The sequence below is a fragment of the Galleria mellonella genome, unplaced genomic scaffold (assembly GCF_026898425.1).
Source record: "Galleria mellonella isolate WM207_F2 unplaced genomic scaffold, CSIRO_AGI_GalMel_v1 utg28, whole genome shotgun sequence".
Classification (NCBI taxonomy): domain Eukaryota; kingdom Metazoa; phylum Arthropoda; class Insecta; order Lepidoptera; family Pyralidae; genus Galleria; species Galleria mellonella.
Genome location: NW_026442064.1, coordinates 5,013,133 through 5,038,345, shown reverse-complemented (window position 1 = coordinate 5,038,345; position 25,213 = coordinate 5,013,133). Strand labels below are relative to the sequence as shown.

At 33.2% G+C, this 25,213-nt stretch overlaps 1 protein-coding gene across 2 annotated transcripts; it reads left to right on the top strand.

Annotated features, from left to right (window-relative positions):
* Nucleotides 1-1,055: 1,055 nt before the first annotated feature.
* LOC113519752 (protein GPR107) lies at nt 1,056-24,395 on the top strand. 2 transcript variants are annotated; one of them, XM_031911461.2, is made up of 12 exons: nt 1,056-1,286; nt 5,635-5,745; nt 8,935-9,089; nt 11,326-11,456; nt 11,581-11,672; nt 12,441-12,545; nt 13,370-13,656; nt 14,720-14,837; nt 15,727-15,857; nt 16,985-17,126; nt 17,951-18,102; nt 18,824-24,395. In XM_031911461.2, exons 1-12 carry the CDS (start codon nt 1,200-1,202, stop codon nt 18,933-18,935), a joined length of 1,623 nt encoding a protein of 540 aa, XP_031767321.2. In that variant the 5' UTR covers nt 1,056-1,199; the 3' UTR covers nt 18,936-24,395. The 2 variants fall into 2 exon arrangements, with proteins under 2 accessions (XP_031767321.2, XP_026760743.2); XM_026904942.3 differs by having other exon boundaries at nt 1,057-1,286; nt 11,578-11,672.
* Nucleotides 24,396-25,213: the final 818 nt, after the last annotated feature.

Genomic DNA, 25,213 nt, shown 5'->3' with positions numbered 1-25,213 from the left:
AACACATTTAAGACAGTAAGCATAATTCATTTATATTTTTTTTTATACTTCTATTTATAGGCTCTAACAAATATATCACCAGTAACGCCGTCTATATTCATGCCATCTGTTTTTTTTTTTTTACTGATTCTAATAAAGAAAGTGCGATGGCTCAAACAGATATGTTTGTTAGACAAATACTTGCAATTAGTATTTCGATACGTAGGTGTTAACATAACAATAATATACCCTAATTTATTTCGAATCGTAAAGTATTTCGATATCGAGTTGTGGTTTTATGTTAATGTTATCAATCTCTAGATAAAAAAATTGTGTCGAATTAACATCAACATTGTCCATCTACTCTATTTAGATATCTATGGACTCTGGTCATCATTCGTTCGTTTGATTGCATTTCCGCTTGGTTCAGCATTACCTGAGTGGGTATTTTTCCAAATTTTAGGTAAAAAATTCTTAAAAAAATGTTTAGAAAAACGAATTTGGGGAAAATTTTGTAATTTTTTCAACATTTTTGGTATTTGTAAAAATTAGAAATATGTTTATTTTTGTACAACTGTTATTAGTGAAAGGCTGTAGTTAAAAGAAGGATACTGGCGTAACAGATATGTACGTATAAAATTAAAAAAAAAAGGTTTTTTTTAATTGATACACATTCAAAAACAATCCTTGCTTTGTGTATTTGCTAATTATTAAATTCTATAATAATATATTATTAGGTATTGTTTATCTTGCTTCTTCTATTAAAAAAATAGTTGATTTCTTGGAGCTGAAGATCAACAGTAAATGGTACAGTACTAAGTAAATATAATAACTTACAATAAAAGATACAAATGAAAATAGCAAAATAGAGGGTGTGGGAAGTAAAAATTAGTAAAGGCTTTTTTCTGTCGTTTGGTCTGTAATTACGCGGTGAAACGTAGTGGAAATCAAAATATTTTTACTATTACGTAAAAGTGAAGAATCGTATCGGTTTAGAAATAAAAATTTTAATTATGAGGGTAAAAATAAAAAATTGCTTCTGGCAACCCTAACTTCGCCTGTTTGTCAGTCCATCACTGAATAGTGACTGATCTGAAATTTTGCATTACACTTACAGAAGGCAGATTGGAACTATGTTTTCATTTCTTTTGTAATTAGGTGCAAAGAATTGTTCAACTGTGTTAAATATTACAAAATAGTGATAATTATAGTCATGAAATATGATTTATACAGTGAAAAAAGCTATATTACTCATCCTCTATATGAGTGCAGCAGTGTTATGCAGAATACACAAACTACCGCTTACGGTAAGTTACCCAGTTTTTATTAAACAAATATTGCGTTCTACGTAATACGATGTACTATTTATTACTTATCTTGCATTTTATAAATCTATCTTGATTTTGGACATTTACAGCGCTAGCAATAATCGTTATTGTAATGAAATTATTTAGATGCCTGTTCTGTGTGTAACACTGAACATATTGTTATTTTATTTGTGTGCGTTTTCCACTAGAATACTATAACGTTTCCTCAATAGCAATAAATCGTTGCATTGTTATTTTTAAAATTTATGTAAACATAATAAGTAGATAAAATTTCCTATTATACAGATATCCTTACATATAATCCAATGTTAAAAAAAACATTGGATTTTATTAAGTAAATGATTTTTATTTAATTTAGCCGTTATCATATTATTGCATATAAAATATAGAGTAATAATAGCATATAGAATCTGTAAAGGATGTCACACACTGTGAACATCTTATAATATTTTATGTTTTGTTTTAATCCATAAAAATAGAATGGTAATCTAGAGTTTATATCATTTTTAAACCTAGACTAGGCTAGACCATGTTTAGGTGAAATTGGAATGGTAACCCCACCTGCATTATCAGAATATGCACCCTGACAGGGTGCCAGTAAGAGATGATAGGTGAGAATAAATGCAGATCAGTTGACCCGTTATGACAAATTAGACAAGAATTAACCAGAATGGTTTCTAAGGGGAACTATATAGAGATCAGTTTGATATGGAATATTGCTAGTTATGGGGATGTTAGATCCCATTACTAACAATCCCTTCTCCCCATTTTATGAGTTAGGGTGGTATACCGATAAGTATCACAGTAATGCAAAATTTTAAACATTGACTATATTATGAGGTTTTTCAAAATGTGTGCAGTAATGTTTCTTTAGGATAGGCAAGTATACATTGAACTTTTCTGCTTTTAGCCTTTCATTGGAGCCATTGTGCATATGAGTCTTTAGGATAGGCAATGAACATGTGTTTTTAATGGATGAAAATGGGTTTTTTTATGCAACTTAGAATGGCAAACAAGCTGACGGCCCACCAGATGGTAAGTGGTAACTGTCGCCTATAGACATGAGCAGTACCATGGACCTAACAGAGTGTTGCCCATGATACCTCCATGCGTTGTCATTTCTGAGGATTCAGGTGTTATTCCTCTGTATCCAGTAAATTCACGCCATATCCCACCCTTCAAACCGAAACACAGCCATGCAAACACAACTGCTTCACAGTTGAAACACGAATGGGACAGAGGTACCCAAGCAATCGAACCTACCTACACTGTTAGTATATGCTGATGGGGTACTAGTGATTTATCACTAATTGGATAAATGCAAATAAAATCAGGCTAGTTGGCTCCTTATGATGAATTTAACAGGAAGTTAATGCACATTTTTTGAATGAGGTGGTGATGGAATAATAATCATGTCTGCACTTGATAACGCATACTGATCTATGTGCTGTCTGGGCACCAAGAAGTGATCATAGGTGAGAACGAAGTTAGGTCACTGAGCCAATTGTGACATATTCTCTAGGAACTAACTATGGTGTTTACCAGAAGGGACTGTATGGAGGTACATTACTGGCAATGATATTCTTAGACCCTATTATTATTATTGCCTTCCCCCACAATGCAAATTTTTTATTGGGTGAAAACTGAATGGTTACCTAGCAAGTATCAGCATACACTGGCAGGACACCAGTGAGATTTGATAGTTGAGGATTAAAGCAGTTTAGATAGCAAATTGTGGTGAATTCTAGAAGAATAAATATAATAACATTCTTATTGTCTTATCCAATCAAATAACTTATACACCATCCCATCTATCTGCATTGATTCTTATTCTTAAATTTTGACTATAGACAATTTAAAAATATGCTAAATCAAATCAAATCATATTTATTTGCTTGCTACATGGTACAATAAGAAGTTACATAGCTAGCTATAAAATTAATTATAAAATTTTTGCTTGCATTATTTCTTTGCATATGCGAACATGTTATTTCTGTGTCATTGAGAATATTGTTGTTACTTATGTATTATCTATGTGAATTATTAATTCATATACATAGATTATACAACTAAACGAACTTAATTACCATTGTACTAATGTCATTTTTTAATGTATGTAAATGGAATGGTAACTCCACCTGAACTATCAATATATGCTTGCGGAGCACTATTGCAGGTTGATAAATGAGAATGAAAGCAAGTCAGTTGGACTATCATGATGAATTCTACAAGATTTAATAATGATGGTTTCAGGTTGAGCCATGTGGAGGTCGTGCTAATGGTATGGGGTGTATTAGTAGGACTCCTTCGCTAACAATTCTGTTCTCTCATGGTGACTTTTATCCCATTCATGTCTTTTCTGCCAAGCAGCTATACTTGTATACCTGTGTTAGGGCATAAATGGTGGGGATATAGCAGTGAAATTACAGGATACATAAGGATTACAACTAAGTCCTTAGTAATGATAACTGTCTATGATTATGTCCATGTTTAACTACTTGTTAATCATTCGAAGTTCCATCAAAAAACGCCAGAGGCTGTTACGGGCAAGTTCACAATCTCGACTCTCAGTATTGAGATGGCGCCAAAATGTGTATCAACACACACATTTAATTTCTTAAATTCTTCATAATCATCATCATCGTCTATACGTGCATTCTTCGCCACATTTTAAAAAATGCTAGGCGAATTTAAACATGAGCAATTTGTTTAATAAACATTTGATTATATTACATTTTATAGCTTCGTCTGTGCGAAATCTCTTACTCTGTTGATCGAGTAGGTGTTTCTAAGAACTTTTTCTTAGTAAATACTAAGGTGACATTATGATATCTTAGCTATATGCGGAATTGTAGGCTCGGCATTTTTGTTATGCATTGATGGACATTTCCTGTTTAGCAGACTGTAAACAAAGTATAAAAAGTGGATAAACAAAGATATGCTTGATATAAAAACGTTTATCAATATTTTTGTACTAATGTTATAAAGAGGAAAGGTTCGATTTTTTGTATGTTTGCTTGTTTGTAATGAATAAACTTTAAAATTACTCAAACGATTTTAAAGCTATTTTATCAGTGACTAACAAGAGCTGTACATTATTTTCAAAAACTAAAATTAGAATAATGTAACCCAAAGTGTCATATAATTTACTTATTAAAGCTAATATTAAATATTAATTTATCTTTATATCTATCAATCCTTGCGAACCCGAAGCGAATGGCTAGTTTATTAAATAAAAATTAAAGCGAAAACTTGCGAATTAAATTTTTTTTTTGATGATTATATATACTAGTTTATTTTTTACATATGGTTATCCCTGTTTTACCATTTCTGATGTCGAAATACTTACATGTAATCAGTAGTTTGTTGGATATATTAGTGAATATCATAGGCACAATGACTATGTAATTTGATTTAATATATTATAATATAATTTAATATATGATATACCAACACTAGAGGGAGACTTTGTACAAAAGTCGATTGCTTGAGCACCTCTGTCCCGTTCGTCTTTCTACCGTGAAGCAGTTGTTTGCATGGCTGTTTCAGTTTGAAGGGTGGGATATGGTAGTGAATTTACAAGGTACAGAGGAATAACACCTGAGTCCTCAGGAATGGCAACGTATGGAAGGTATCACGGACGAAACAGTATACTCTGTTATGTCCATGGTACTACTCATGTCTATAGATGTCGGTTACCAGTTTTCGTGAGGTGGGCCGTCATTTTGTTTGCTATTCTAAGTTGCAAAAAAGTTGTTTAAAAAGTTATCTAGGTTTATAGATATAAAAAAAAAAATCCTAGACTCAAATGAGTCTAGGATTTTTTTTTTAAATTGCTTTCCGAAACTTACTCCGTATATTGTTCTGATTTAATATGGAAAGAAATAAGTAGTTATCGCAGGACTGGATTAAAGGAGAAACTACTAGAAACGTAGTAATATTTTTACAAATTTTGTAAGAACATTTCGGCACAGTTGGCTACAAATATCATTGGATGATGTATAATTTGTCTGAATGCGGCTGTTCAAACAAATTATATATAATTCAATGGCGTTTCTTTTGTCTTAGATTTTGCGTTTCGTTTTTTTTTTTTTGTATCAATGTTTAGGTCATAGATATGTCAATTTAGTATTAGTAGCCAATCATTATAGGTTTATACAAGGGTATGCTGGGTGGGCCGTACCCATTAATGAACTGTGTGGTTTTTACTCCCGAATGTAAGCAAGGATATATTTGAGGTGCCTTTATTAAGAGGCCAGGCAGCCCTTGCCAAGCATCTAAATAAATCTAACTGATCACATTTATTATTATAACATTGTTTCCACAGGATGATGAACGTCATTACGTGGATCTCACCACGTTTGGCTTCTTCCGCGGAGGGGTGCTGGACGTGCGAATGATCAATTTTAAACTGCCCACCGGACCTGTATATGGCGAGGTATGTATATATTTCCTTTATTTATACTTAATGATTCAACAGGACACTGGCCGCAACGGGCAGCACTGTATAATATTTTTTTCTATACTTAGCATAATAGTACATTATCAAAGTATGTTTTTTTTTTGTTAAATTTAATAATCCTATTAATTTTATAAATGTGAATATTTGTACAGATGTTGGTATGTTTAGATGTGTGTTTGAATGGAATTTGGTACACAGGTAGGTCATATCCTAATTTAATACATAACATACTTTATGTATTGATTTATGCGAGCAAAGCCGCTGAAAACAGCTAGTTAAAGAATAAGATAGACAAGAAAGTAATAATTACCATAATATGTAATCGAATATCTAAGTATTACATTTTTGGTGTTATCACAAAAAACTTACATTTTGTAATAGTCAAAAAAATTTTACTACATAAGCTATAAGTAGAAAGAAAGAAAGAAATAATTTAATCGAAGAAGCATGCGGCCCACACAGTAGCGCACAAAACAAGAACAAAAGAAACTAAAACAAAACAAATAACAAAAAATTGTATACAAATAGAAAGAAATTAAATTCAGTTCAATTAAAGGCTAAATTAAAAAAAAAGAAAATAAATAATAAAAAGTCTAAATAAAAAAAAAAAAAAAGAAATTAAAAGAAGAAAATAAGGAGTCACTTACCACCAGGTGAGCCGCATGCTCATTTGCCCCCTGTGTTGTAAAAACGTTAACTTACCGCTGCTGAACATCCCCATAAGGGGAGTTTTGCTAGTAGTTACCACGCTTGGCAGGCGGTTTAGCAACCGCAGTTAGGCTTTTAGAGATGTTTTAAGAAGGACATTGCTCTTCCCTATCACTAAGTTCTTTTAGTTGCCTCTTACGACACCCATAGGAAAGGTGAACACCTTTCTTGTGGGTGTCGTAACAAAGGTGTGACACCCAGAAAGAAGGGGTGGTCTCTTCTATACCACACGGACGCGTTTATATTAGTTAGAATTATCGCAATAACATTACAGTATGGCTCACGACATTCTCTATTTAATGTTATTAATGAAGTAATTGAAGCATCAAATAATGTGTGATCGTCACTGTGTAATGTTATTTATAATTTACATACGATAAGAGGTTATTCTGTCCCTCTTTATCTCTAGTTCTGAAATACATTCTTTAGGTACTTACGCCTATTAGGAATTGTGTTATTTATAGGATGCAATAATTGGAAGACAGAATGACTACTCAGTAGTTCCATGATTACATATCATGCACTTCGTTATCATCAATTACTGTATCGTATGTCTACAATTGTACATAGACCTCCTTTGTAAACAAACACAAGGATCGGTTGTTCCAAATATATTCGAGTTCGTTGCATCATGTAATGTGGTGTTGTCGTACACTTCTTTTGCTGTATGTGGCTGCCATTCAACACTTTGATCCATTAGTGGTTGGCTAGTCCACTATACGACCTCAAAATGCTTTTTTTATTATAGTAAATTTGATTGTAATTCGGATAGTTGTTTTGTATAATTAGCTTATATTAATTCTCTTAATAGAGATAGGCACACTGTTTTAATACTATATCTTTCTTATAATTGTTTCGGAGTTATTAATATTTAAAATTCTATTTGCCATATGACATTTTAAAAATATCTTCAAGTTATATCTGTGTTGTGTAGATAGATCTAATGTATATATTTATAAGTATTTATTTGTATATATTTAATAGACTTTGGTGATGTTTTAAGAGGGCTGCCTATCCCTTGACCTTTAAGTCTCTTTAGTCGCCTCTTACGACACCCAAGGGAAAGGAAGGCGTGGTCCATTCTATGCCAGGATGACACAGCATTTATTATTATAATACACTTTAATTAATAGTGTAGGTACTGGTATTTTATTTTCGGATTTTCGTGGATAGATGCAAGAATAAAAAAGCGGATGTCAACACAGTTTACACGGTGTAATGAGGTGTAACGATCATTAAAACAGCAACAGTTGTCACAGAATTTAATTTTTTAGTTTTAAATAAGTATTGCTCAAACAGTTATTGATATACGTTTAAAAACTGGCATTTTTGTGATTGACTCACTGACTGACTTATAGATAAAATACCTAACTCACTTCAAGATGACATTGATATTTGGCATCAGGGTAAACTATTAGGTTTGTACAAAAGAAAAAATGTGCAAATGAAAAAAATATTGATAATAAGAATCAACAAAGAAATAACGAAGTTAAGGATATTATAAATTCTTAAATTTTAACAGACAATTATTTAGACAATACATTTATTTCACTTGGTATGTAATTGTAGTTCAAGATTTGGCTTGGCTAGATTTTACCAACAAACCAAATGCTAGAAAAGCAATGTAGGTATTATGTCAATTCGACAGTATAAATACAGTAAAAATAGGACGTGCACTAGCTTGCCTATGACTCAATGAAGATAAGTTGATTAAATAAATATAATAATGCCTGTACATAAACACTAGTCAAGCCAAATCTTAAGTTTGAATTATATCCCAAAATGAAACATATGCATTATGTAAATAATTGTCTGTTAAAATTTAATAATTTGTGATACCTATTACAAGTAGTAAACATGTTAGTAGTACAAGAAACAAGAAATTTATATATAAATCCATTTTATGATGTTGTATGTTCTTGTAACTTGTAAATTTAAATTTTTGTACATAAAACTTGGCACCCATATATATTTCTATTCTTTCTTCGGTATAGTCGAAATAACAAATATTCGTAATATTGAACTTGTTTCTCACTTTATATTTTAAAATCCGGAAGGAGACTGTACGAAATCCGTATGCTTGGGTACCTTTGTCCCATTCGTGTTTCAACCGTGAAGCAGTTGTGTTTGAATGGCTGTGTTTCGGTTTGAAGGATGGGATATGGCAGAGCATTTACAGGGTACAGAGGAATAACACCTGAGTCCTCAGGAATGGCAACGCATAAAGGGGGTATCATGGGCGAATCAGTATACTCTGTTATGTCCATGGTACTGCTCATGTCTATAGGCGACGGTTACCACTTTTCGTCAGGTGGGCCGTCAGCTTGTTTGTCATTCTAAGTTACATAAAAATAATATGTTTTTAATGAAATAGTGCTACTATTGGACATCAGTACATTGTTTTAGTTCAGTCAATTATTGAAACAGATCATAAGTAATGTATGATTGTTTTTCCAGTATGGATTTACACTGGATCGAACCATGAATGACGCTATAAGCCCGTACATGGATCCTCACACGGACACGTGTTTCCTGAAAGAGATCGAGAAGACCGGTGTATCGCCGCAGCATCCGGCTATTGTGTTCTTGAAAATGGATTTCAATAAATTAAGGTGTGTATGTAATGTCCTAGTTTTTAACAACGTGACCGTGATATACTGATTAACTGAGATAAAAGCAATCATGCCCTTCTTTGTCTCAAATACAAAGTGTATGATTTTATGACTATTGCTTGGGTAGTTAAGGCGCTGAATAGTGCCACATAGATAAACAGATTAATCTGCGTTTATACTTATAATATTAGCAAGTGTTGAAGCTCCTATTTATGTGTTAATAAAAATCTTCAAATCACCACAGAGAGAAGAGGTGTTTTTTTTTTACAACGCAAGGGGTAAACGAGCATGCGGCTCACCTGATGGTAAGTGACTACCGCCGCCCATGATCACCCACAACACCAGCGGCATTGCAGGTGTGCTGCTGGCCTTAAAAAACGAATATACTCTTTTCTTGAAGGTTATGTTGTCGTATCGGTTCGGAAATACTGCTGCTGGAAGTTGATTCCAAAGAATGGTTGTGCGTGGAAGAAAGTACCTTGAAAAACGCACGGTGGAAGAAGGTGTTTAGTCGATTAATTCCGAAAATGAGTCCCTTTAATCTTGTCATTTAATGGTATACTGAAAAATTAGTTCATTTGTTAAGATTATCAAAATACAGGAGTAGATTTTGTTTAAAAATAAAAAAGGCACTGATTTTAATCGGATCTGAATTTTTGATTTGAAATTTACCTACTCATTATATATACTATTATATACTGCTGCTCCCATCTTCAACCTTACTGATGCTGTAGATGTAATTAATAATGATTTGAACGTAATTGCTAAGTGGACGAAGGATTTTGGGCTTTTAGTTAACGCAGATAAATCTCAAGCGGTCATTATGGGTAGTTCTCATTTTATTGCTAAACTTCGGTATTTAACAGTTCCCAACGTTATTTATGATGGAAAAATAATCCCATATTCCACTACTGTTAAAAATTTGGGAATTGTTATAGACCAGACACTGTCATGGGGTCCTCATATAGGTGAAGTAAGTCGAAAAATCCACGCATCACTACATTCCTTAAAGCGCCTGCAGAACTTCCTCCCTTTAGGAACTAGACTTTTACTGGCTCAATCTCTTCTTCTTCCTCTTCTAGACTATGCTGATGTTGCCTACCTAGATCCCACACAGGAGCTTGTTGATAAACTTGAGCGACTGCAAAATCAATGTATTGGATACATCTATAACCTTCGAAAGTATGACCACATATCTAGTTATCGCAGTCAACTCAAATGGCTTCCTATCAGGCTACGGAGAAATGTCCACATTCTTACTCTTCTTTTCAATATCCTTTTTAATCCAACATGTCCACATTACCTTCAGGAAAGATTCAAATTTCGCGAAATTGATGTTCGCCTGAGATGCAGTAATGACTTCATTATAGATTTGCCTTGTTTTAATACTCAAAGCTATGCCATGTCATTTACTGTACATGCTGCACGTCTCTGGAATTCACTTCCTAATAACTTAAAGATGGCACAGTCGCTGAAATCTTTTAAAGCAGGTATCATAAAATTTTATTTTGAAAATCCCTCTTCATTGAGCCAATTGTGAATATATGTATTTATTATGTATACATGTATGTGTATGTAGGAGTGTATATATGTATGTGTATGTATGTATATATATATGTATATGTATGTGTGTATATGTGTATATATGTATGTGTATGTGTATAAGTTTTTATTTATTAATGTTATATTATTATTAATTTACTTTTATTATTTACATATGTAGGTATATAGAGCTGTTTTTATTGTGTTATATATTCAATTTTTTTTTTTTACTGGGTATTATTTAGTTTATCTTTAATTGTACGGTTATTACCCTTATACATTCTACAGTTTTCTTTCAGCTTCTCAAAGGTTGACTGTAAGAGATCCCTTTATGGGATAAGTCCGCCATTGTATACTAAATCATTTACTAGTATTTAATCTGACTTATGTACAATAAAGATTTTTACAACAACAACAACTCAACCGATTTTAATAACATTTCTATTACACCAATCAGAAAGTATATTCTTTCATATATAAAAAAAAAACCGAATCGGTTTATAAATGGTGGGGTTCTGAGGTAATAAAGCTAAAAAACAACCGAATTAAAAACCTTCTCTTTTTTTTAAGTCGGTTGATGAAACGGAATTATGTAGCTAGTATTAATGATCTCATCCTGGGAGAACTTCGGGAAAGATTATCTGCCAAATCCAGGATAATGTCCAAGTTTAATAGTTCGATTTGTTTGTTTTAGATTAAATGTTACGTGTAAGGGCGAAGTGACAACCCTAAATCTATATCGGAACAGGTCAATGATCCCAACAGATAGAACAAAAAGACAATCACAGTTCATGTTCATAAATAGAAGAAAGAGAGAAGTAGCGGGTAAGAGAGACTTATAGTTAACTGTATAAATTTTAAATTTGGAAAGCACTGTTATAATCTTAATATATTTTTTATATGTATGTGTTATTTATTAGATATATTATTATATTTTTTTTTTCAGAAGACAATAATGATATATTCGTCGCTCAGTGTTCCCACACCTTGTTGCCTATAACGAAAGAAAGTCGAAATGGATTTGACTATTACAATACAAGTGTACGTATAATATATTTAATTTAAAATACTATATATAACAATTTAATACTTAGAAATTAATGGTAATTTGTGATAGCCATTGTATCTAATCATATATTTAATTTATTTGTCAAGTTTCTTGTATCAAGGTAATATTTTTAGCACGGTAGGTTCTGTTATGTCTATGGCGTTGTTTATTTAGTGAACAGAAGGGATAGACTTTCATTTCCTGTAGCATAAACAACAGATAATTCGTAATAATAGATTATGAGCATAAATTCTGTCTGTGCTGAGATGGAGCTCTGTTTTTTAATAGAATGGCTCATAGTAACGAGTTCGAGAAAAATCTACCAAGATGGTTTCGAGGGTTTCGCTTGGAGGTCGATCTGATAGGGTATTTTGCCAGCAATAAGGCAGTTAGACCCCATTACTGACAGTTTCTTTCCTCCCATGCCGACGATTCAGAGTAGACATAGTAGAATAAATAAATTTTATTGATTAACTTATGGGTCCTGTCACAGGACCCACAAGTCAATCAATAAAATACTAAATTAAATAATATACTAAATGGGCATAGGACTCCTGTGCCCATTTAGTATTATTATGGATTTTTTATGGTGAACATAATATTAGCAACATAATACGTCTGATATGGTTTAATTACATTTAGAACTCGCTCATTCATTATTGGCAGCTTAATTAAAAAATGGTAACAGTAGTACTTGGTGAAAATACCTGTGGGTTTGCAGTTGTTAGCATACTTTTTTTAATATAGCCTATACTTTACAGTTCGCGATGTATGTGGCGTCGAGCAAGGAGGAGGGACTATACAATCTTTATTTCCACAACTGTCCCCGGGTCGCTAAACAGAATGCACCTCCAATGAACATGATGGTAAGTCAAATCATAAATGTGTTAAATAAATAAAAAATTTTGCCCTATAAAAATAAATATACTAACAATTATAAAAAAATATGACACTGAACAGACAGTGGGCGGCCTTATCACTAAAAGCGATTTCTTCCAGGGAACCTTAATTAACAAAACAGTTAAATGCAATATATATATATATATATATATATATATATATATATATATATATATATATATATATATATATATATATATATATATATATATATATATATATATATATATATATATATATATATATATATATATATATATATATATATATATATATATATATATATACATTATTGCATTTAATGCACACACAAGTATACCTACGCTATCCGCGTGGAGACACAGGTATCGTCAAAACGTCTAACCAAATCATGACATCGTTTACGCAAAACCTGGCTAATAAAGATTGACATACCATACGTAACCCCGAGGCACTCATTCGTCCTCCTATATGTATGTACGTGGGTTATTACAAGTATACAAGTAAAGAAGTAAGACGCGATTAAGGGAACTTAACGGTCTATGAAATGGGCATGGTATGGGATGGGCAACAGCGTCCCTCTTAAAACATCACCGAAGTCTAACTGCAGTTGCCAATCCGCCTGCCAAGTTTAGCAACTATTGACAAAATCTCCCTTATGCTAGAGTCCTATGTTAACCAGTGGACAGTCAACGGTTGGTATCGTATGGTACATATAATAAATATTATGATTCATGTTAAGCTGAATTTTCAATCTATTCATATAGTATAAAAAGGATCTATTACTTATATAATACATATTATTTTTCAGATAGAAATATACGAGAGCAACTACCAGGACAATTATCTGTCAGCTGGGGAGATGCCACTGCCGACACTGTACACTCTAATGTCCCTAATATTCTTCTTGAGCGCTGTTTTTTGGACGTACCTTTTGAAGACGAGTCGCCATCCCGTGTACAGGATACATATCATTATGTGTGTGCTAGTCTACTTGAAGGCGTTATCGTTGGCGTTCCACGGTATTAACTACCATTTCATACAGACTAGAGGGGAACACGTGACCGCATGGGCGATACTTTATTACATCACGCATTTGTAAGTATATCTCTTTTATAGTTATTTATATTATGTTTTAGTCATGTTTTCATCTTTAAATTTAATATAATATGATTCAAGATGCTATTTTTTTTTATTTTATACCAAAATATACTTGTGTGAATTGCACACTCTATTGCAAACTGTTTTCAACTGATTTCAAAAGGAAGTTGTCAATTTCGTTCTATTTTTTTTTTTATTTTTATTACCTCATAACTCTGTCAGTTATAAACCGACTCGGAAAATAAAAAAAAAAAAGTATTTCTTATCTGAAAGGATTACAGATTACAGATTGAACCAATCTATAATAATAGAAATTTCATCAAAATCGGTTCAGTAGTTTAGTTTTTAGATCATAATTACTGATTTTATCATATTTAAGTCGGTTTTCTTGTGAGACACAATTTTTAATTATTTAGATGAATTACTCAAGATGTGCAAATAATGTAATTGGGTTGTAGCCTAGGTGTGTCACTAATGGAACTATTTAAGGTTTTTATGCTTGTGATCTGTTTTGTGTCTAATAAATAAAATAAATAAATAAAAAAATGGCATTGTTTATAAAACGACAGTAGGTTTTATTGATTGTAGAGTTTTGAGTTAGCCTAATTATAGATAACGTTTATTTGATATTTTTTCATGGATTACATGTTGTACTATATTTTTTTATATGTTTACCAGAGGGAGATTTTGTACAAGTCAGTTTGCTCGGGTACCTCTATCTCATTCTTTATTCTACTGTAAAGCAGTTGTGTTTGCATGGCTGTATTTGGGTTTGAAGGGTGGGATATGGTAGTAAAATTACAGGATACAGAGGTATAACACTAGTCTTCAGAAACGGCAATGCATGTGAGGTAATGATACCTCTGAGAACTGATGAATACTGTATCGCCCTCATGGGTGACTACTATATATTCTGTTCATGGTGCTGTTAATGTCTATAGGTGATAGTTACCACTTTTCATCAGATGGGCCGTCAGCTTGTTTGCCATTCCAAGTTGTATAAAAAATATATATAAATATAAATACAATAGTTATTAATTTAGATGTAATTTTTTTGTAGGTTGAAGGGAGCAGTGTTATTTGTCACAATTGTCCTCGTCGGCACCGGGTGGAACTTCATCAAGCATATCCTTGCTGATAGGGACAAGAAGCTATTCATGATTGTCATACCATTACAGGTAAGTGTGTGAGAAACCGAAACTTTTTCATACAAAAAATATTTTAAATTTAATATTCTTGTAAATACTGTAACTGCTATTTTAAATCACACTACCTGGTCATCATCGTCATGCTATATCAGCTGTTATCTGTCCTCGGCTGAGTATAGGCCTTCTTCATTGACTGTCATAAGGAACGGTCTCGGGGTACCTGCATCTACTCCCTGCAATGCATTCGTGGTCACTCTATCTAGTGAGGTGTCGTTCTTCATTACGTTTCCTTGTACGGGTACGGGTCGCTTCTCAAAAACCTTTCTTCCCAATCAGTTGTCAGTTCTTCGAGTTATTTGACCAGCTCATTGCCACTTCAGCTTGTTTATTCCTCGGGTTATCACACAAAGAAACTTCGAGCATAGATCTCCCCATAGCTTGCTGAGTATCTTAAAGTTTAAGCCACAGGGAATGGACGCATAACACAACAATTCTCAAGAATATCAAACTATGAACTGTACTGTGACTTTAATAGTTTGTGATGTTCAGGGTGTTGTTCATGTTTCTATCTATCTATCTATTTAAGAGCTGCGCTCTTGTCGGTGGAGCTCTTGCCACTCACTACGATTTTCAGCGAGTCTCTTCACCTCTTGACACGACACCAACTCCTTCCTTGATCTGCCTGATGTAACTATGTCTCGGTCTCCCTCTCCCTCTCCATCCTTCTATCTTACCTTCTATTATAATGTTCATAAGTTCGTCGTGTCGTATCAAGTATCCCAACATTTTTCCCCTTCTGTCCTTAATGTTCATGTTTATAGGCAACAATTACCACTTTTCATCAAGTGAGCTGTCAGCTTGTTTGCCATTCTAAGTCACATAAATGAAGTCTACATGTAGAAATTTATGTTTGTGCCAGGTGGTGGCAAACGTGGCTGAGATAATAATAGCGGAGAGTGAAGAGGGCGCCGCCGAGCACAACGCGTGGCGCGACATATTCATACTGGTCGACCTGCTGTGCTGTGGTGCTATTATGTTTCCAGTCGTGTGGTTAGTGTGACAATTAACAATTTTTAATATCATCGTCATCTTCCTGCCCTTAACTCAATTATTATTTGGGGTTTTAACACCGCCATTAACAAATATTACCGTGTGTAGAAATTAGACTGTGTCCAGTTTCTTTTGGGTTTTATTTTACATATCATATGTAAAAGGAGGTTTTACTGATGTCGAGCCATTTATAGAATGTTCTTCTATACTCGGTCAAGTATTATATAAGTAAGTATTACCTTACTTATATAGGAGACTTTGTACAAAAGTCGATTGCTTGGGCACTTCTATCCCATTCGTGTTTCAACCGTGAAGCAGTTGTGTTTGCATAGCTGTGTTTCGGTTTGAAGGGTGGGATATGGCGTGAATTTACTGGGTACAGAGGAATAACACCTGAGTCCTCAGGAATGGCAACGCATGAGGGGTATCATGGGCGAAACAGTATACTCTGTTATGTCCATGGTACTGCTCATATCTATAGGCGACGGTTACCACTTTCCGTCAGGTGGGCCGTCAGCTTGTTTGCCATTCTAAGTTGTAGAAAAAAAAAGACAGAGAACAATTAGTAAATAGTTTATAATTTACAACTGACTTCAAAAAGAAGGTAATTCTTAATTCAACTGTATTTTTTTTATACGTTTGTTACTTCATAACTTAATCAGTTGTAAAGTGAACCGGCTTTTTTTTTATGTGAAAGGATATACTTATATATTGGTCCTTTGGGAACTTTGCCAAAATCCATTCAGTAGTTTATTTAAAAAAAATATTTTTGCCACAACACAACCTTAATTATTATTTTAATTAATACTGTTACATGTAAAACCATTGACATATCAACTACCTTTATGGATTGTTGACACCAGAGGGCATCACTCTCACACGAGTTGCGATAGTACTAATATTAAAAGTTTATTTTGACATTTTGGAAATGGATTAATTTAATATAAAAAATAATATGGTTTTATGATTATTGTACTGTTTATATTGTTCTTGATGTTCTCTATGTATAATATGTATTTACAATTGTCAATTGTCTAGTACCCATAGTACAAGCTCTGCTGAGTTTGTAACCAGATGGCGCTGTGTACTGTGTACAGTAATAAGTAAATATTTATTATTATTCACAGGTCCATACGTCACCTGCAGGATGCGTCTAGCACGGACGGCAAGGCGGCCATCAATTTAAGGAAACTGAAGCTGTTCAGACACTTCTACATTATGGTGCTCTGTTATATATACTTCACCAGGATTATTGTCTACCTATTAAAGGTTAGTATTGCATAGGATGACACCTGTTTCAAATATATAAGTATTATTGTATTTGTTTCATTCATAAGTAAATAAATTTAATATATAATTTAAAAAAAAAACAAAATTTTTTGCTCTCTATTTAAATTAAAATTTATAATGAAAAGGCATGTATAGTATGAAAATTGAACTGTCAACTAGCTGTACTCCGCGGCTTTGCTTGCCTGAATATACAGCTGATTCAGATGAATGGTATGAATCAGATGGAACAATATTTTCCCACCGAAAATGCACCACAACGACTGCCACTCAGTTATTATACTCTAACATAATTGACATTTTATGAATGTATCTATTTTGGGCTGTCTTCATCCACACCAGAGGGAGACTTTGTATAAAAGTCGTCCATTTCCATTCCCATTCGTATCTCTACCGTGAAGTAGTTGTGTTTGCAGGGTTGTGTTTCAGTATGAAGGGTGAGATATGGCAGTGAACTTACAGGGTACAGAGGAATAACACCTGAGTCCTCAGGAATGGCAACGTATGGGGGATATCATGGGTGAAACAGCACACTCTGTTATGTCCATAGTACTGCTCATGTCTATAGGCGATGGTTACCACTTTCCATTAGGTGGGCCGTCAGTTTGTTTGCCATTCTAAAGAAAAATTGGTCAATTTATTTATTTATTTTCCATCACTTCTTTTTTCTCGGAATATCCATTCCATAATATCTCATATATTGTGCTGAATAAATGTTTGTTAAAATAAATATTTATAATATTTTTTCTTATCATTCTTTCATAACAATATTTGTAATGATCTGTTATTACCTCATACATGTGCAGACTACGGTACCATTCCAATACTCGTGGATAGACGAGATGTTCCGCGAGATGGCGACATTCCTCTTCTTCGCTATGACTGGATACAAGTTCCGGCCGGCGGCCGCCAACCCATACTTCACGCCGAACCACGTCGACGACATCGAGCCGCAAGTGTATGTTGTTATTACGATATATCCATAATACGTAGGACTTGCAACACATAAGGGTGTCATGGGTGCCACATTAAAGAATCGATTTTGATAAAAATTGTATGGGACTTACTATAAATATATCTATTTATTTAATAATCAAATGTGAATGTGAAAATAATTAAAATAATGATAAAGATGATTAAATGTACAAAGGTGAGCTTAACTCTATGGTAAAAAAAGTAGGGGGGACAGGGATTGTTAGTAATGGAGACTGAGAATCCCATTGCTAGCAATATACCCAACCAGGTTGACCTCCTCGCGGTTCCCCCTTGAAACTATCATGGTTAGTTCCTGATAAATTCATCATGATGGGCTAACTGGCCTGTTTTCATTCTCATCTATCATCCTTCACTGGTGCTCCGCCAGCGTATCCCGTTAGCGCAGGCGGGGTTACCATACCATTTTCACCCATTAAAAAAAAACTCTAAAGAAGTTCTCTTCCTACACTTTCAGATAAAAAAGATTTTTTCAAATCGCTTTATAACTGATGGAATTAAGAGGTAATAATAATTATAAATAATATGAAATTATTTATAAAACACTGCTGGACTAATTTAAGGATCAGAACTATTCTAAATTGGCTCATAAACTTAGCAATTTTTTTTTAAGTAAAAATACGATAATAGTTTTTGATAAATACCATACTTTGCCACAAAACTCAAGTGGTCCGGTCCTTTTTCAGATTATCCGACATCGGAGTATTGGAGGGCGTCACAAGGATATCAAATAGAAGCGAGAAGAAGCGTGAAGACATGCAGCCTCTCATACAAGAGATCAACTATAATTCAGATTAGTTATTACCCAATGATTTTCTAGGAATATTTTTAAATTATACCATTAGGATATCTCCGTATATACATAGAGACATAAGCATTAAGTCGTGTAAGTACATAGTTTAAAATTTTTAATACTAGTAAGGGATTCTAAAGCATAGCGGTATAAATAAAGTAAAAACTCACAAAGCGATTTTAATTTTGCATATATTGCGTGATAATCTACGATTTAAAAGGAGATCGAAATGTATGCAATTCTTTGGAGTCGATTTTATTTGATGAGACAATAAATTAGACGTGCGTGAAAATTTATAAGCGTCTATATACAATTGCATATGCTTTATTCACCTATTATATCAGTACGCTAAAAACGTACGATATCATGCCTTGTTATGGTAAATTATAATATGGACTATTGCCTTATCTTGCATTTATAGAGATGAAACTTTATTACAACCGTCAGGATGAGTAGATGTCACTACAAGCACCATCCGTTTTTTAAGGCATTCTCTTTTACACTCGACACACTTAACTGGAAAATAACAATACAATCTTCAGGAAATAGTCCTTTTTAAAAGGCCTTGCACACTTACATATTCTCCGGGGTTGCGGGGTGCTCATGGGCGGCGGTTGTCATTTACCATCAGGTGAGCCGCTTGCTAGATTACTGTGTTATAAAAAAAATATATATAAAAAAATGTTTCAACCTTAAATGGTACAGCTTCTCATAGACAAGTGGCAAAGAAATCTATCGATAACGTTACCGCTAGTGAGTCTATATCATTGACTCTGAGATAGAATGAGATAGCGACATACGGTGTCTTATTCTTTCTCATGCGAGCGGTAATCGAAACGATTCTATCGATAGAATCGTTTACCACTCGTCTAGTGGGCCGTATTAGTTTTTTGCTTTGGATTCCCCACTAGTCAAAAACTCCTAACACGACAACTGAACAATGTATATACGTTTTGAGTATTCCTAAATATTATTGTATGTAATACTCGCTTTTTATCACTAGACATTTATATAGTGTCAAAATATAGGCGAGTATTATGTAAACTACAAGGTAAGGATGAGGGATATGGGCCTTGATTGCCCTATGTTGGATTCGGGACTTTTTTTTCCATGCAGCAGTGAGATAGAAGTAGTTATCTATGTAAGACTATAGTAGGTAGGCACATTAGGACAGTCATTTGATTTTGTTAGCTTGGCTCGTTTTTTTTTTTTTTTTTTTTTTTTTGAGAAGAACTAATAAAAATTTTATACGTGTATCAATTATAACTATATTAAAGAAGTCACTTCAAGAATTGTTTTTGTTATTACGCACCGTTATTGTTTTATTGTGATCACGAGTAGGGAACTAGGATGAACTGTCGAATAATATGTAAATATCTAATTCGCGTTTAAGCCTTATGTTATTAAATTTAAAATTAATATAAGAGAAGCTAGTTGATTATTGCTTGTTTGTAGGGATGTTTTCCTACATCAAACCTTGTTACATCATACGGGTGAAGTATTTTTTGGACCAATTGATTTGCAAAAGTGCGGACATTTTAGTATCGTGTGTCAGTCGCCGGTTGTCGGGTAAATTTTTTTTTTTCATATTAGATATAAATATATATATTTATTAAGATGATAAAACTCAATACAAAGTATATGAACTAACGTAACTCGTCACTATATACATAATAACACATCTGTACTATATATTGCCGTTGGTACAGATACAGGTTGTTCTTTTATTCGACAATTATAATTTCTTTTTGGTAATATATTTTTTTTTCTAGAAAAAAAAGAGACTTTTTTGATATCCTATTAATAATAATAATAATATTTCTTTATTTATAGATTACAAAGTTCCATTCTTGTTAGTAACAATTGACTTAAACTATGTTAGTAGAAAAAAAAATACAAAATTCATTTTATGGCCCCTATAATAATTTTGACCCACAATGAGAGGATCGGGCTATCGAATTTATTACATAATGCCCTCAGAATGCTGTTACTGCTGCCACGCAATCGGTATAAAAGAGATGCGATCCGTTTGCGTCTGATGGCATAGAAGTCATCTGTCCATGCCGTTGCAAACATTGTGGATGCACTACAAAAATAATGAATAATAACAACAGTTTTAAGGAACGGGTTACATTAATTAACGTATTGTATATCTATTACACTTTTTAATTGATTTTTAATTAATAACCTTATTCATAAAAATGACGAACGGATAGACATGTGATCTGTATCTAAACTCTCAATTTGAGTGACTTGAAAATTTTAACTATTCAAGAACTATTCAGCATTTTGTGAATAAGATGGTTAAGCGATTGGTTTTTTTTATGGTTTGCGGTACAGTATTTAAGGCATCCCGTCCTCGCTATTGGATACGGGTCACGGAATGCCTATACAAGAGGGTACATGGTGGGCGCAGTTTAGACGCAATATTTGAGGAGCGTTTGAAAGGTAAATGAATGGCCGAATACTGCAACAAATGAGTATGTGGTCGGCCCCCGAACTGGCGACCTCTGCTGTCTACCGGTCCCCAATATGTGTTCGGAATATGTCGCAATAAAAAGTGGCCAGTCCTTCTCCATACCATATAGTACTTGTATATTAGATTGGTTTTGCGTCTCCTAAGCTTCTGCCGTCGAGTTAAAATGGGTCTGACATTGTGTTTATTTATCGCTACCGTTTCTTTAATCATACATAGTATTTTTGTAACGCTCTCCTCACATGTAGACACTCTTATTGCGTAAATAACAGTGTCTACATTTGAGAAGCGTCCAAAAGTCATATCACACTATCAAATACAATTTATCAATGGATGAAGCAATTGATGTACACTTAATATCAAAAATGTTGTGATATTTTATAACGTTTTGGTCTTACTTAAAAATAATTTGGTTTCTACTTTGTATAATACGATTATAAAATATTTGGCAGTGTAATATGCCTCTAAAAATTACGTTGTGTACAATGGACTGCAAATAGATATATGAGTTTTTTTTTATACTGTCGACTAATATGGCTAATGTATTAATGTACATAAATACCAAAATAATGCATTTCTCTAAAACCCATAGGCGATTGTATTATGTACATAGTATAAAATTAAATATTTACCTATTTAAAAGTAACGACTCTATGGAAAGTCTTTCGCTTTTACGTCCAAAAGGTCCGACTGCATTGAAATTTTTCTTATAAGATTATCCACATTGTGTATGAATACAATATTGTTACTCTTTCATTACCAAAGTGTCATGGGCAACTAAGAAAACAAAGTATTATATGCCAGTGCAAGAAAAGGTGAACCAGAAATAACATTCAAGTCAATCTACTTATAATAGCTCTTAACACCATTGAATTTAATTATGCATAAAACATTCGTATGACGAGAGTTACAAATAAATTTGTAAGCATATTTCTTTTGAAAAATTGAATGTACTACGAAATTAGCTAATTACAATAATGTACTTATAACAATTAATATACAATACATAGGTTAGTAAATAAACGATGTACAATGGAATCAACTTCCAGCAAGCAGTATTTCCGAACCGATACGACAACATAACCTTCAAGAAAAGAGTATATTCCTTTTTATAAGGCCGGCAGCACAACTGCAATGCCGCTGGTGTTGTGGGTGATCATGGGCGGCGGTAGTCACTTACCATCAGGTGAGCCGCATGCTCGTTTGCCCCCTGTGTTGTAAAAAAAAAAACCATCGACAGGAATATGCTTATAATTTGGGTTTGAATTTTTGATTAACGGATGTTTTGTAAATAATTAACTTCCATTAATGTATATAATACTTGTACATAGATCTGCCCCAGTTAAAGGAGTTTATACGCGCTGGTCAGGCTACCTGGTATAGGATTTTCTTTCGAGTGATTCTTCTCTGGTACTGTTGCCTTATACTTTGTTTTCGCAGTTGGTTGTTATGGTATCTTGGGATGGAAAGAAGTGGTGACAATTTATTGAAGTCACAGAATAATGTGCGTTTTAAGCTTAGAGAGTTAATAACGTTTCAAAGTCGATCCCAATTATTTTTCCGGTTCTTTTTGTTCAGTATTTTTTTTTATTTTTCTCGTCAAATTACAAATGGAACATTCAAATGTAATATATGTTTGGCAGACTGTTCAGTTACGGACCTTCTTGATTTATATATATATGATATATATCATACATAAAATGTGATTATATATTTTTTATGTTTATTTTACTTTCATTATGTGCAAGAAATAAATATACCTACGTAAAACTATGTAGTAATAATTTAATCATATTTTTCCTATAATATATAAGTTCAGTTTTCCTTGGCTTTTTTTTTTATAATGTCCTATGATTTAAGTAAGATTTTATGAATGTAACATTGTTCGTAGAATACTACTTGAGAACTGACGTCATCGCAATAAATGTTACTTTGTTAAGCACTCAGAAATTTCCAAATTCTGTAAAAGTTAGATGAAATACGAGTTAATAGTGTATTTCACCTAAGTACATACATTGCTCAATTAGAAATTCAAATCCGCCAAATTGATCTACCGTTTAAATATAACTAGATTTTGTATCAGAATTAAATCTAATTACAAAGATCTCGAATGTTGCCTGATGGCTATATTAAACAGTATAGTTAGTGTAGGTTTACACTGGGCCAGTTACTGACTTCAGACTCGAAATAGTTTAAATTGAGTTTTGTAAATTATTTCATTACAACAGCGCTGTCACGTCAGCACCGATTTGAGAGTACAAATTCCGCTATCATTTTCTAGTTCGATTCAGTATGGGACAGTATTTGGTGCTGAAACTGGCACCAGTAACTGGCCCAATATAAATTTACTTCTAAGGTAAGTAACCCAAAACCTATTATAAGCATAATTTACATACAATTTACATATAAATAGTTAATAGCCTCTAAGGTCGCTTTCTTTTCATATCACTAGTGCTTAATAAACAGTGTAATTAAATTTTTTTTTTGTTTTTAGTATTTAAGAATTTCTATTAGTGTATAAAGCAGGTAACAACAACACAGGATTTCCTCCGCCATCCTTTGAAGCGTGCCAACTTGTTTGTTATTATGTGTTGAGAAAATTGTTTCTAAACACTCTGCCTGCTATTTACATTGTGCACGTAACTTTGGTCCCCTGTAGTCGAGTCCGAGTACTTATATCAAGATTTTTTTTTTTTATTTTCTGTAGAGAAGGCGAAGTAATTTGTTCTCTCATGTGCATTATGCGATATTATTCTATTTTGTTTAATGACAAACTCTAAAGTGGTTATAAATTAGTTGTACGGGCACTCCATTCTCCTTAAATACGCCTATAGGCGAGTGACCATTTACAACAGATAAGCCATCGTAAAGTATTTGTGAAAAATCCGATTAAAATGATTTAATAGAAGTAATGCATCTCCTAATGATATTATATAAGTTTCGTGTATTAAATATTGTATAAAATGTACAAATAAATTGTAATTGTTAAGTGAAGTGTTTTCTTTATTCATAAATTCACAACTGACATGCAATTATATTACCTATATATTTCAATAATTTATGATTTTTATAGGATATAGGGTAATTTTGATCATTTAAAATATTTTAATTAATATTTTTTAATAATTTATTTATTTTTTTAAGATACTATTACGAAGTACTAAGTTATCATACATTGTGATAATTGACAGATAATCTTGTCAGTTGACCTTTTTTTTAACTGATGATAATGGAAAGGTAACCCCGCGCCTGCCTTATTGATATACACTGGCGGGGCACCAGTGAAGATGATTGGTGATGATGAAAGCAGGTCAGATGGTTCATCGTGACGAGTTCAACAATAAATCAAACACGATAATTTCTAAGAGGAACCGTGTGGAGGTTGACCTGATGTTGTTAGCGACAGGTTTGCTATGTCAGGCGACCTTAGTGGTGACAGTTTAATGAACTACCTGATTCCGATGGTCACGGTTTTATAACCCCGTCTGCGCTATCGTCATACGCTGTCGGAGTGGACGCGAATTTGATTCTTGCAAAAAAATATTTAAGTAATTACGACCTATGGTACAAGAGGAAGAGATTGTTAAAGAAGATTAGCGATTATATTGCCAGCAATGTGCCACATCAGTTTGACCTCCACGCGGTCTCCCTTGGAAACCATCGTGTTGTTAATACTTGGTGAATTTCATTGCCAATTTTTTTTAGCATTTTTGCCTACAGTTTAATGCACCTACGTACGAAAGGAAAATATCTGAACAATACGACAGTAATACAAAACCGATAACAATGCTTTTGATGGTTTAATTG

Excerpts from the sequence above, each read along its gene's own strand:
- LOC113519752 (XM_026904942.3), top strand. The coding sequence starts at position 1,200 with ATGATTTATACAGTGAAAAAAGCTATATTACTCATCCTCTATATGAGT. Across the intron at positions 9,090-11,325 it reads ATGGATTTCAATAAATTAAG|ATTAAATGTTACGTGTAAGG; the intron begins GTGTGTATGTAA and ends TGTTTGTTTTAG. Across the intron at positions 13,657-14,719 it reads CTTTATTACATCACGCATTT|GTTGAAGGGAGCAGTGTTAT; the intron begins GTAAGTATATCT and ends ATTTTTTTGTAG.